Here is a 12,959-nt window from a genome sequence, read left to right on the forward strand (position 1 = left end):
AATGACGGAGCAAAGAGGATGAAAGTAGCTGCCATGCTGAGACTGCTTAAGCTAGACATAATTTGCCTCCAGGAGACACATGTGGAAGGTAATAATAACCATATACTGAATCAGTTAGGTTTTGAGGTACTTGCATACACAAAACAAGGCACCAAAACAAGGGATGTAGCTATATTAGCAAAAAGAGGGGGGGGTTAGAGTTCTGAAGAAAAAGGAGGACCAATGCGGACGCTGGGTGATGGTGGAAGGGGAAACAGAGGCAGGGAGATGCACAATTGTTTCGGTGTACGCCTCCACAGACGATGAACCTGAACTGTTCCAGTTTTTAGACACAGAGCTGGCAATTTGGCCTGAACCTGTAATCTGCTGTGGGGACTTCAATATAAATGGAATGGAGGGAATAGGTCTTACGGGTGGGAGCCCTTACAGGGGGAGGAAAAAGAAGACATCTCAGTCTATTGTAAATCTAGCAAGGAATAATGCACTGGTAGATCTATGGGCTCAGAAGAATCCATCTGGTACAGGGAGCACATACTACTCAGCTCCCCACAGGAAGGTGGCCAGATTAGATTATTTTTTTGTGTCTAGCTCTTTAGTAAGTGACAGCCAATCAGAAAGAGCTCCAAGATTAGTTTCAGATCATAACCCACTCATTTTATCACTACCATATAAGAATAAAAGTAGGAAAAAAATCACATGGACTTTTGAGAGGGGGCTTCTTAGAGAGGATGGCTATCTTGCACATATGAAAACGTGGATCACTGAATTCTGGCATATAAATAGGGGAACAGCCTCATCAGGCATTACGTGGGATGCGTTTAAGGCCGCAATAAGAGGGGAGACCCTGAGCTATACATTGTATAGAGATAGGCAGGAAAAAATGAAGATACAGGAAAAGATTAAAGAATTGGCAGATTTAGAAGAATTACTTATTGAGGCGATAGTGATGCAAGAATCACTAGAAGAAATTATATTGAAGACGGAAGTAGTCAAGTCAGAAGCAATCGAAAACATTGCTAGGAAGGCCTCCAGTAAGTTCCTTGCCAATAAAGAGAAATGTTATGAGTACAGCGAAAGGGTAGGACATCTGCTTGCAATTAGAGCAAGGCAAAGCTCGGCCATGGGCGAGATAAAAGAAATTAAAAATGGGTCAGGGGTGATCACAAATAAGGCTGAAGAGATCAGAGAGACCTTTAGGGATTTTTATGAGGCTCTATATGATCAGGGCCCCCCAACATCAGACGCTGATATCCTGAATTATCTTGCAGAGACTCCACATGTGGGATTAACAGAAGAGGGGAAGGAGGAGCTAGACCAACCATTAACTTTGATAGAAATACAGGAAGCCATACAGAAACTCCCATCGGGTAAAGCCACTGGGCCGGACCAGATTCCGGCCGAATTCTACAAGACTTTCTGGGGGGTGTTAGGGGAAGATATGCATAGGACTTTCGGGCTAGCACAGCAGGGCTTATCAGTCCCCCCTCTTGGACAGGGGCAGATATTATAGTTATACTAAAAAAGGATAAGCCTCCAATAGAACCCGGGTCTTATAGACCAATCACGCTTATGAACGCGGACGCCAAAATCTTTTCCAAATCGCTGGCACAGAGATTGAGTAGGGTTATTGAGAGTTTGGTGATCGATACACAGCATGGGTTTATACCAGGAAAGGGGACCACCCAACATACACGTCAAATGATCACTATATTCGATGCAGTGGGAGTTGCAGGGGACCCTGTCGCGGCAATTTTTCTGGATGCAGAGAAGGCCTTCGACAGGGTCTCCTGGAACTATCTGTGGAAGGTGATGGCTTGGGCTGGGATTGGCCTGGGGTTTATTAAAGCAATTCAGGCTTTGTATATGGGACCAACGGCAAGGATAAGGATTAATAAAGATTATGCCGAAATGGTAGGGATAAGACGAGGTACACGCCAGGGGTGCCCCGCCTCACCTCTATTATTTGCTCTATATTTAGAGCCTATTCTACGGAGGTTTACTAGCAATAACAATATAGTCCCGATCACACTACACAATAGGGAATATAAAGTGTTTGCTTATGCAGACGATGTGGCAATCATTACATCAGATCCAGGGAAGGCCATAACGGAAATTGAGGAGGAGGCTGTAAAATTTGGTAGAATATCGGGGTATTCAATCAATAAAGGGAAGACTCAAATTGTACAAAATAATAAAACGGTATATCAGGACACTAGGATAGTATCTGAGGCAATTTATTTAGGGATTAAAATCACTACGGACTTGGATAAATTGGTTGAGTTGAATATGGTGCCCTTAATAACAAAGGTGAAGAAAAACACCGAAAGATTGCATAACCTACACTTGACATTAATGGGTAGAATAAATACTATAAAAATGATTACCTTCCCTAAATTTCTTTATATGTTTAGGGCCATCCCGCTTTTTTTCGAACACAGTTGGTTTACTAAAGTGGAAGGAGTGCTAAACAGATTTATTTGGGCGCATGGGAAAACGAGGAGAGCTTATAGGCACATCACACTACCGAGAGAGAAGGGGGGATGGGGGGCCCCAGATCTCAGATTATATTATTGGGCAGCAGCTTTGCAGTACTTTCAGTGGATGATAGGCGGAGGGTGCCAAGAACAAGACCCGGGGGATGGAGGAATCAATCTCAAAAATGTATATACTGCACTAATGGGAGGGGATGCCCAGGATGCCTTCTTAAATACAGCTGATTTTACCTACTTTAGGCACACGAGATTCAAGACTCTGAAAGCAGCGTATAAGGTCTGGAAAGCAGTATCTAAAATACTAGGATTGGGGAGATTTAATAGATATACTCGACTTTATACAAATTCTTCACTGCCGGGGGACATATTCAGGGACTCAGTTATGAGGGAATGGGAGGAAAAGGGTATTAGGAAAATAGGGGATATTTACGTTCAAGGAGGCATCCGTTTGTTTCAGGAGCTACAAACAAAGTATAAGCTAGATGGAAGGAGCTTTTTTAAGTATCTACAACTCAGAAGCTATTTTATGAATAAAAAGGGGGGCACACTGGGGTTTGGGGAATGCAAAATAATGGAATATGTACAGCGTGGCCATTACTGTACGATCCGACAGCTGTATGCTGAGTTGTGTATATTGAAAGAAGATGACAGGGGAAAGTATGCTGTAAAATGGGGGGAGAAAATAGGTTCGTCACAGGAGAACTTCCGGGATTCACTGGATCTAGGCCGCACGGTCTTATGCTCGGCCACTCTCCAGTCACAACATTACAAAACGCTGTTTTCACTGTACCATACCCCTGCTAGAATAGCACAATGGGGGGGCACGTCGGGAACTACCTGCCCGAGATGTGATTCGACCAATGCGGATCTAGTCCATATGTTTGCTGAATGCCCACAATTATACTCCTTAAAAGCGGCAATAAAGTCTTTTTTATGAGGTACACTAGGAATCCAAGTACTATTGGTTCCAAAACTGATAATGCTTGGGCTGATAATAGAGGAAGACGGACATTTTATAGAATTTTTGTTTGTTGCTATGGCAGTATTGCGAATCTGTATTGCTAAATCATGGCGGGATAGAGCTCCGCCAACCTTTCAAACTTGGTTAGCAAGGTTACTCTCCACATATAACTTGGAAAGTGCAATATACGGTAGGAAGGGGCGGAGAGCAAGAACATTAGGTTGCAAGATATGGCAACCTATAGAATTATGGAAAACTAGAATGGGGAGGGTGTAAAACCTAAGATAGGACATTTGGTTCTGATTTCCCCTTCTTATAAGATTTCATTTACCTTATTCCTTTTCTTCCCGTTTTCTCTCCTTCGCTGATTTAATTTGTAAAATGCAACTTGAAACTCCTTTTTTTCTTCTTTTCTCTTATCTCTTTGTTGTTTATGTATATGTTGGGTTTACGGATTTTCAGAAGTAATAGGATATGTAAGTCAGCTGTAAACAAATGTGCTGTACATTTTCTTTGTCGATAATGTTGGTATATACAAAAAAACTTTTAAATGAAATAAAAAAAAAAAAAAGGAATCCCATGGGTTCACCGTGGCGTAGAACAGGAGGGTGTCCCTGCGGTTGCGGGCCCCAGTCCGTGTTCTATCGTCCCAAGCAGGGAAGTCCATCACGGTGGTGATTGTTCTCCCCTGCGTTTTGGCTGGAAGGGGGTTGTGTTGGACTTGGCCCTTATGGCAGGTTCACCCCTAAACTTTTTGCTTGTAATGGTGACCTGGTGATGGTGATTTTTGGGTTCTGCGCACTTTCACTGTGTCCCAGTGGAAAGTGCGTGCGCACTCTGAGTGCATGTGATGAGATAGGCCTGTCCTCCCATAAGAATGCATGGGAATGTATGTGTCCCTGGTAGTTCCTGATGCGTGGGGTGTACAGGTTCGAATTTGGTATGTGCGAACTCGTGAGAGTGAATGCTTCGCGCTGAGGTATGTGGCAGGAGTGTGTCTTGTGTACAAATGCCACTTCTAGGAGTTGGCATATTAATGTAAAATATGCCTGCCGTGTGATTGGCTGGAGCTGGCTGGTGATCCTGGCTCCAGGAAGGCTGGATGGGTCTGCCCGGTGGTGAGTGTGAGATTAGCATGTTGATGGCTTGGGAGGAGTGCACCTGGTCCCTGATGGGCCTGGACTTTCCCCACACAATGCTGGCTCCGCCCCCTGTGGTGCGACTGATGTCCCTAGCCCTGCCAGTGAATGAAATGGGTGGTTGGGCTATCAAGGGTACTTCAAAACCAGCTGCAACTGTTTTCCCCCCACCCTGCTCCTACAGACAAAGGAATTTACTGTATAAAAATGGTGCTGTGTCCCCAAAAATGTGTTCTCTTCCAGGATCCTGCCTGAAGGGGCTGCTGCTGTTGCTGGGCCAGAGGACTGCCACTTGGACTGTCTCCCTGCCTGTAGACCCACTGAGCTGGCTCTGGGCCCAGCCTTGCCCCCCCCTGCCTGCCTAGAAGGACTTTTGCTGGGCTTGTTGGCTCCTAGCGCCTGGAAGCGCCATTGATTGTCCTAAAAGCGCTTGGGAGTGCTCTATTTGCTTTATCTGTGCCTATAGCGCTGGGGAGCGCTTTATTGTCCAGCAGCGCCGGGGAGCGCTGTTCATCGTCTTACAGCGCTTGGGAGCGCTTTTTGTAAGGCAGGTGCCCACCCTGCGTTTTGCGGCTCTAGCGGCTGCCCACGCCGCATATTTGCTTGATTTATTTAAATTATCGGGAGCTCACCCCGTGTGGAAATTACCGCCGCAGCCCAGGAACCCTGCCGGGCCGCCGCGCTGCCTACGGCGACCCGGAAGTCCCGCCTCCATTCCCCCCAGCGCCGCGCTGCTATTGGCTGCAGCGCGACCCGGAAGTCAGGCAAGCTTTGGTGAGACAACCGGAAGTGGACGGGAGGCCACCCCGCGCTCCGGTGAGAGAATTTGCCCGCAACCGGCACCTTCCACGGGGCTCCCAGGAGTGAGGGAGAGCCCCGTGGTGACCGGCCTGAAGGAGAGAGAGCCCCCGAGGAGCGGGAGCTCTCGTGCAGAGCCGCCCGCCGCACCAAGCCGAGGAGCAGCCCCAGAGAGGAGAGCTGCAGCGTCCTGAGACCGGTGAGTGCCCGTGAAGGGAGGGGGCGTCGGGGCACATTGCCGGTGCCCGCCCCTCCCCCCTAGTGAAAGGCTCATGGGGGCCCTGCCTGTTGTTGAGCCTGTCGAGCCTCCAGTACGCCGGGGTCAGATCTTGGTGCCGAGTCCCCCGAGAGGGCCTCCCACAGGCAACACAGTTGGGTTCAGAGCCCGGAGAGGCTCCAGAGACGGCTGCATTTTGTGTTTGTGCCTGAAAGGCTCAAGGGGGCATTTATTGATTTCGAGTCCCCAGAGGGGGGACTCCAACGTTGGTGCCACATTTGTTTAGAGCCCTGAGAGGCTCAGAGGGGGCATTTGATTTCTGCAGAGCCTGTGAGGCTCCCCCATCCTGTTGGCCCCATCATTGTTCTTTCAGCTGCCCAGCACTTCGTGGGCAGCTGCCACGTTTAGGCCCCCTGACATTGGACACAGGGCGTCCTAGCCCTAGAGAGGCCAGTTGGCCTAGGGACTGCCACAGGTGGTGGCTAATGTGATTTTTGCACAATTGTTCATTTTCTACACCTCTGAATGTATTGTTGGTGCATCCTGTGTTTTCCTCCCCTGCACCTCTAAATGTGTTTTAATGCGCCATGTGCCATGTTCTTACACCCCTACAGGTATTGTGATACTTAGGTGGTTTTTCTCCTAGTACAGGTGGTGCTAGTGAGGTCCTGGTTACCAGTGATTACTGGTTGTGTAATTTATATTCTATGTTCTAAGTGCTAATTCTAAAAAGTGTTACTTCTAAAAGTGCTGATTCCTGACAGTGGTCCAGGTGGCCCTGTCTTGTACATATCCCCTGTAAATTCTGCCCGAGCCTGTTGGCACATTGTAAAGTGTGGGTTTTATCTAATGTGTTTTGGTGTAATACAAAGGCTATTTTTATATATAACCTTGTGTGGAGTTTCCTTTGTGGTGGACCTTGGGTGTTGTTGCTGGGGTGCGTGCGCAAATACTTAACTCACATCGCCTCCAAGTTTAGCCTTGCTGCTCGCGCCACGTTACCTAGAGGGTGAGCAGGGGTTATCTTGGCGTGTAACTCCCTTGCCCTGACTTAGGAGTGGTGGTCTCTGACTGACTTTGGCGCAAGCCCTGGCCAGCCAGGGATCCCATTTCTAACATGGAGTTTTTAATAACCAACACACAGCACATATACTCCTTATGGATTTATGTCTATGAATAGACTTAGACACTGTAGGGTTACAGGTCTTATACCACTGTACCCTCACCTGATGTCTAGTGTACCCTCCTGGAGGGGTGGCTTATCTAGGCCTCAGGCAGTGGGCTGTAGGCATGGCAGACAGGGATGTGTGCCATGTCGACTCTTCACTTTTCTCTGCAGCCTGGAATGGCAGTGTGTGGGTGTTAAGGTACAAGGCGTCTAAGGGTGGCACAGTAGGTGCTGCAGCCCTTAGAGGCCTTACCTGGTCATAGTGCCCTTGGTACTCATGGTATCCTGTGCAAGGAGCTTACCTGTGACCAGAGATGTGCCAATTAGGGGTACAATTGTACAGGTTTATGAAAGAACACAAACCCTGGGAGCCTCATTGTCAAGGACCCGTGGCACATTAAGTCATGTTGTATCAGATGTCATTCAAAAGGTGGGGGGTAACCATGCAAAAATGGACTCTTTCCTACAATGCAGAATTGTTGTCATCAATCACCCACCCTCATTAGAGTTGTTAAGCGTACCCCAACATCATATAAGTGTTATTGCCCCCAAGACAGGAGGCCTGGTCTAGGCTGGTGAAGTAGTACCCATGTACTCAGCTCGTTGCCACAGTTGAAAACTCAACTCTGCTGACACAAAAGACACAGACATATCGGGTTTGCTTACATTTTCTTTTGTCCTTGTCACACACCAGACCAGCCTTGGGCAGCGTTCCTCCTCAGCTCCCCCCAACTGCTTCCTTTCTTAATGAGCTGCAAGCTCCTATATTCCATAGGGTCACAGGGCAACTGTTCGCATACCACAACACAACAATATTGTTTTCGCTCCTGAAAATAATTTACTCCAACCAGACCATTTCTTCCTTCCTTTCCTTTTCGTCCGTCAAAAGCCATAACCAATATAAGTTTCAGTGCTTTCCATAGATTTTGGAGCACAGCAATCGACTCGCAAATTAAGACTTGTGGGTTCATTTAGGGTTTGAATGAGCAGAATCACAACCATAAATCAAGCCTGCTTCATTTAGCAGTGGAGAGTGGCTAAGTACCCAACATAGAGGTGTCAGCTGGGCCACCAACTTAAACTTAAAAATTAGGGCCTAACTACCATCTACCACAAGCTGTCTTGTCAGCATGTTAGCATGCCCAATCTACTTCGGGTAGATGCTGATTTTTTCTGCAAGGGCGAGCCATATGAGGTGTGACATGCCTGGGTAGGATACATGTATAATGAAACTCAAACAAAGGGAGAAAACACTTGGTTTTGGTGCCACTGACTTCAATTTCTCTGCGCTGTGCCAAAACAAGCACTATTGGCAGAAATGCTCTGCTGCACTGGCAGCATTCTAATTGCCACTGGAGTTTAAATGACCCCGTCAAAGAACTGATGATCTTTGATTAGCTGCTGAGGAGCAAATAAAGATGACGTGAGTATCTTCAAAGAAGATTAATTGAGAGGTTGTTTTAACGTTCTGTTTCCTGTGCCACGCTGGAAAAGATAGTTTTCATGTAAAAGCATTGTTACATGGCTGCTGGGAAGAATAAGGAGGAACTAAATACAGAATCATCATCTCTGATTCTGATATTAAATCTTTTTCGGTAAGATTCGTTTTAAAACGTCTGATTTTGTTTTGCCATTTAAGTTAGAGATCAAAGACCTTTTTGGACAAGCTTACTATTTTATTGTACGTTTATAACTCTATTGTATTTGTTTGTATAAAAATAATAAAATACTTGAAATATATAACTTTCAAATAAGTGTCTATGAAGCACAAGGAAATGTTGCTCACTTGTAATCGAAGTCCTGCATCATATTGATCATTATTGAAGTCATAAGTGATTCTCGCACATGCCCAGTCTCTCCTTCAACATGAAAAATACACCTTTGGTCAGATCGAATGTAACTGCGTCCCACACAAAGAAGTGAGCCTGTGAGGCAACTGCTGCTGCTAAGTGTGATTGGATATGGAAGTTGCTGGCTCCTTAAAGGAGCAGCACATGTTTTTAGTCTCACTATACATGCAGCATCTGGACATTTTTTTCTTCGTGTTTTAATCATGGGGTTATCTTCTTCTTTTGCAGCAGGTTTTAAGTTTTGTGTTGCCATGCTGACCGGTCTTATGTATTGAACAAGCCTTTTACCTCCTCTAACTGGATATGTTATTGTTTGAAACTGAAGTATGCTTGGATCACTGCACACGAATGGGGCTTTTAATGAGGTCGCTATGATGTAGAACTAGGATAATAAACATTTCCTTTTTTGAATTATCTTTTGTGTGATGCTTTATTTAATGTTGTATTTTTCAATACCCATTAAAAATGATGTTTTGCTTTTCTAAGCAAACCCCTACTAATAGTTACTTTTCTATTTTTGTTTAAATACAGTGATTATTCTACTCCTTTCGATGAATCACTCACATTTGAAAGATTACATGCTTATAGAGTAATGTCTATGTTACGGCTAATTCGAGTTTCAAAACTTGTGAGATATGCTGATTATCTGGAAGCGGTAAGTTTTGTAATCTTATAACTATTACAATCTTTCATGACAACCACAAAATAATGAGGGGAAAAAGGTATCCCTTTCTCTGATTATGTCTGTGATGATTTCCAACATCTTTGAAGAATTAAAATGTAAAAAGAACCCTGCATCCCCATTATGTCTTACAAGGTTCATGACAAGGATATCATAAAAGATGTTTACAAACAACAAAAATAGCAATGGGTCAAAACTGAGAAACTGACTGTGTGTCTGTAGGATACAGCCGCGAAATCAAACCTAGAGTATTTCGTGGTGAGAAAAATGTTCCCATCAGATTACCGACCTGTACCACCCTGCATCATTTGGGATCCTTCACCATGAAAGAAAGTGGTTTTACCCACGGTAGATTTGGCAGGTTGTAGCCTAATCTAATGAGTATGTTCCAGAGTGAGTATGGTGTATTAAGGCATCAAGTGGTAATCTGACTAGCAGTGCTAAACGTGGTAAAATAATAAGTGCATAGTGTGAAAACCTCTTAAAATTGGGTAGTGAAAATGGTGAATGGAGCAATTTTAATAGATACCTATTCACTCCCAAAGTTAAAAACAGTGCATAGTAGTATAAACAGATGACTACTAAGGTAGATGATGGGTCGACATGTTCCTGCAGTGAGATCGGAGCCTAGCGGTCTCCTACTGCTTCTTCAGGACCGTGACTTATGCTAATGCTAAATATCAAGTGAAACAGTGAATAATGATATTAAGGAGATGTATTATATCACCTGGAGTTCGCCTGTTGTTGTGGTCCAATTGGCACCAAAAAGCAGCAGACAAACACACAGAAAGACACACAGAAAGAAAAAACATACACATATCAATTAATAGTGTATCGTATTTGTCAAAAGAATGCCCACTCGACATGCTGGTCAATTTGGAGCAGGGTTCACTAAGTTCTATTTGAGTAACTCAGATGATATAGTATCAATTTATTTAAAGTCTCACTCACCTAATTTATAGGGAATGTTCGCCCCACCTCACCTGGCCACAGCGCAGGTAAAACGGAGCACCGCTCTGATAGAGAGAAGAGAAGGTATGTAATGCATCCACGTCCGCAGACACCAACAAAAAATAGCGCGACTCAGTGGCGTTGTAAACACGATCTCTAAACAACTTAGTCCACTGTATACCCGCACGGCTCTCGCAACCTCAGCGTGCCTATTGAAATCCAACTTGCTTGTTTTGAGGCTAATAAAAATAGCACGTCTCAGTGGCATTTTAAACACGATCTCCAAACAACTTAGTCCACTGTAACATATACTGGCGGCGCCTATTATGAAAACCGAAATGAAACATCAACAGTTCTCTGTTGTTTTGTTAAATTACGGTGCTGCGACCTATTTAACGCATTAGTTTATGAAAAGAATGTGCAAATTTGATATACGAACATCATTGCTCGTTACAGGAGCAGTTCGTCTGATCTAGGTGTTGCAGCTCTTAAGTCTTTCCTTTAATACCTTCTCTTCTCTCTATCAGAGCGGTGCTCCGTTTTACCTGCGCTGTGGCCAGGTGAGGTGGGGCGAACATTCCCTATAAATTAGGTGAGTGAGACTTTAAATAAATTAATACTATATCATCTGAGTTACTCAAATAGAACTTAGTGAACCCTGCTCCACATTGACCAGCATGTCGAGTGGGCATTCTATTGACAAATACGATACACTATTAATTGATATGTGTATGTTTTTTCTTTCTGTGTGTCTTTCTGTGTGTTTGTCTGCTGCTTTTTGGTGCCAATTGGACCACAACAACTGGCGAACTCCAGGTGATATAATACATCTCCTTAATATCATTTTTCACTGTTTCACTTGATATTTAGCAGTAGCATAAGTCACAGTCCTGAAGAAGCAGTAGGAGACCGCTAGGCTCCAATCTCACTGCAGAAACATGTCGACCCAACATCTACCTTAGTAGTCATCTGTTTATACTACTATGCACTGTTTTTAACTTTGGGAGTGAATAGGTATCTATTAAAATTGCTCCATTCACCATTTTCACTACCCAATTTTAAGAGGTTTTCACAATATGCACTTATTATTTTACCACGTGTAGCACTGCTAGTCAGATTACCACTTGATGCCTTAATACACCATACTCACTCTGGGACATACTCATTAGATTAGGCTACAACCTGCCAAATCTACCGTAGGTAAAACCACTTTCCTTCATGGTGAAGGATCCCAAATGATGCAGGGTGGTACAGGTCGGTAATCTGATGGGAACATTTTTCTCACCACGAAATACTCTAGGTTTGATTTCGCGGCTGTATCCTACAGACACACAGTCAGTTTCTCAGTTTTGACCCATTGCTATTTTTGTTGTTGGTAAATATAGTTGTTAGGGGTGATAGCAATGCATGGTCGGTAAACATCCCCTGGACACCCCCTTCTCTGTTTTTGTACTTATATCATAAAAGATGAACACTGAGCCCATCAGGTTCAATTTCAGTTATGTTGATCTAAGATTGAGGAAAAGCCTAATATGAAAAACCTGTTAAAATTCAACCACCCATGCTATCTTAAAAAGTTAAACTGAAGGCTAAACAGGCTTTCAACCAACTCTGATGACACATATACGGAAAGTTCTAGATGTCTAAAATCGCCAACTATATACATAGTTGTGATCATTCTAGTCTTCCCAAACTCTTACAGACAGCATTTTATTTCATTACAAACATGCTCTTTTTTAATTGGGTCTTGTATTTTATTGCTTAACTGGCCTAGATTGAACCCCTCAGTGCCCTGACAAGGTTTTTTTCCCCAGATACGTCGTGAGGTCATTTCTCTAACGTGCTAGACCAGACCCACAAGTGAGATGTTTTTGAATTAGTTTAGTTTCTCATGTATTACTATGTGTCAAGAATGACTGCAAAAAATCCTTTGAAGAAATGGGGATAAAGCAGGCTAAGCTAAAATTGAAATTTTAACGTGATATTTCATGTCATTTTGACTACGCTACTAGAAAGTGTGTGAGTTGTCTTCGTATAATAAATGGAGAAAAGAGAATATCATCCATAGTCACATCATGGTGATCAACGTTGTAATTAGATAACATTTGGTTGGACAGTTTCTCAAAATAGAGGAAATAGTTTTACAATTAAAAACCTTATTTTTTTTGAGAATGTCTGCAATAGATAATATGCCCATAAAAGGGCCGGGCCCATATGTTCTAGACCTGTTCTAGAATCCCACTCTGATGGTTCTTTTTTGCAGCATGAAAGTGTAAAGGGGAGAAAAGCTGTTAGGAAAAGAATCAATTAGCCAATAACTCTCATAGATACATAATAACCCAAGGACAACTACTTGAGGTTAGTTAGTTTTATTACAAAGCCAAAAATAACTGAATAAAGACACCCCAACATAAGGGTATAGAAATACAAAGGTATTAACATGAAGCCAAATCTGCGCATCCAGTCTAGACGGTGCAACATAAACAACACAATTAGTTCAAGAATATAGAAGCAGAAAATCAGGCAGCATGAGTCCAGATTTCCCTGCATCGAGGGGTGGTGAGTTAAAAGCATTAAATCTATCCCTACTCTAACACTAAGGTGACTTCCCTACTTTTTTTATTTTTATTTATTTGTTGAGTGTTTTCATGGTGCAGAGCGGGAATATCGTCGTAAAAATATCGACTAACCTTAATATCGC

The 12,959-nt window shown here is 43.7% G+C and overlaps 1 protein-coding gene across 1 annotated transcript in view; it reads left to right on the top strand.

The window, feature by feature from the left end:
• Window positions 1–12,959, top strand: part of LOC147708073 (potassium/sodium hyperpolarization-activated cyclic nucleotide-gated channel 1-like) — a 2,256,393-nt gene that overhangs the window by 405,048 nt on the left and 1,838,386 nt on the right. Inside the window, exon 4 of the mRNA XM_086925298.1 lies at window positions 9,157–9,280. Coding sequence (XP_086781424.1) covers window positions 9,157–9,280 — 124 coding nt within the window. The remainder of the gene's footprint in view (window positions 1–9,156; window positions 9,281–12,959) is intronic.

This window comes from Lissotriton vulgaris, chromosome 6 (assembly GCF_964263255.1).
Source record: "Lissotriton vulgaris chromosome 6, aLisVul1.2, whole genome shotgun sequence".
Lineage (NCBI taxonomy): Eukaryota > Metazoa > Chordata > Amphibia > Caudata > Salamandridae > Lissotriton > Lissotriton vulgaris.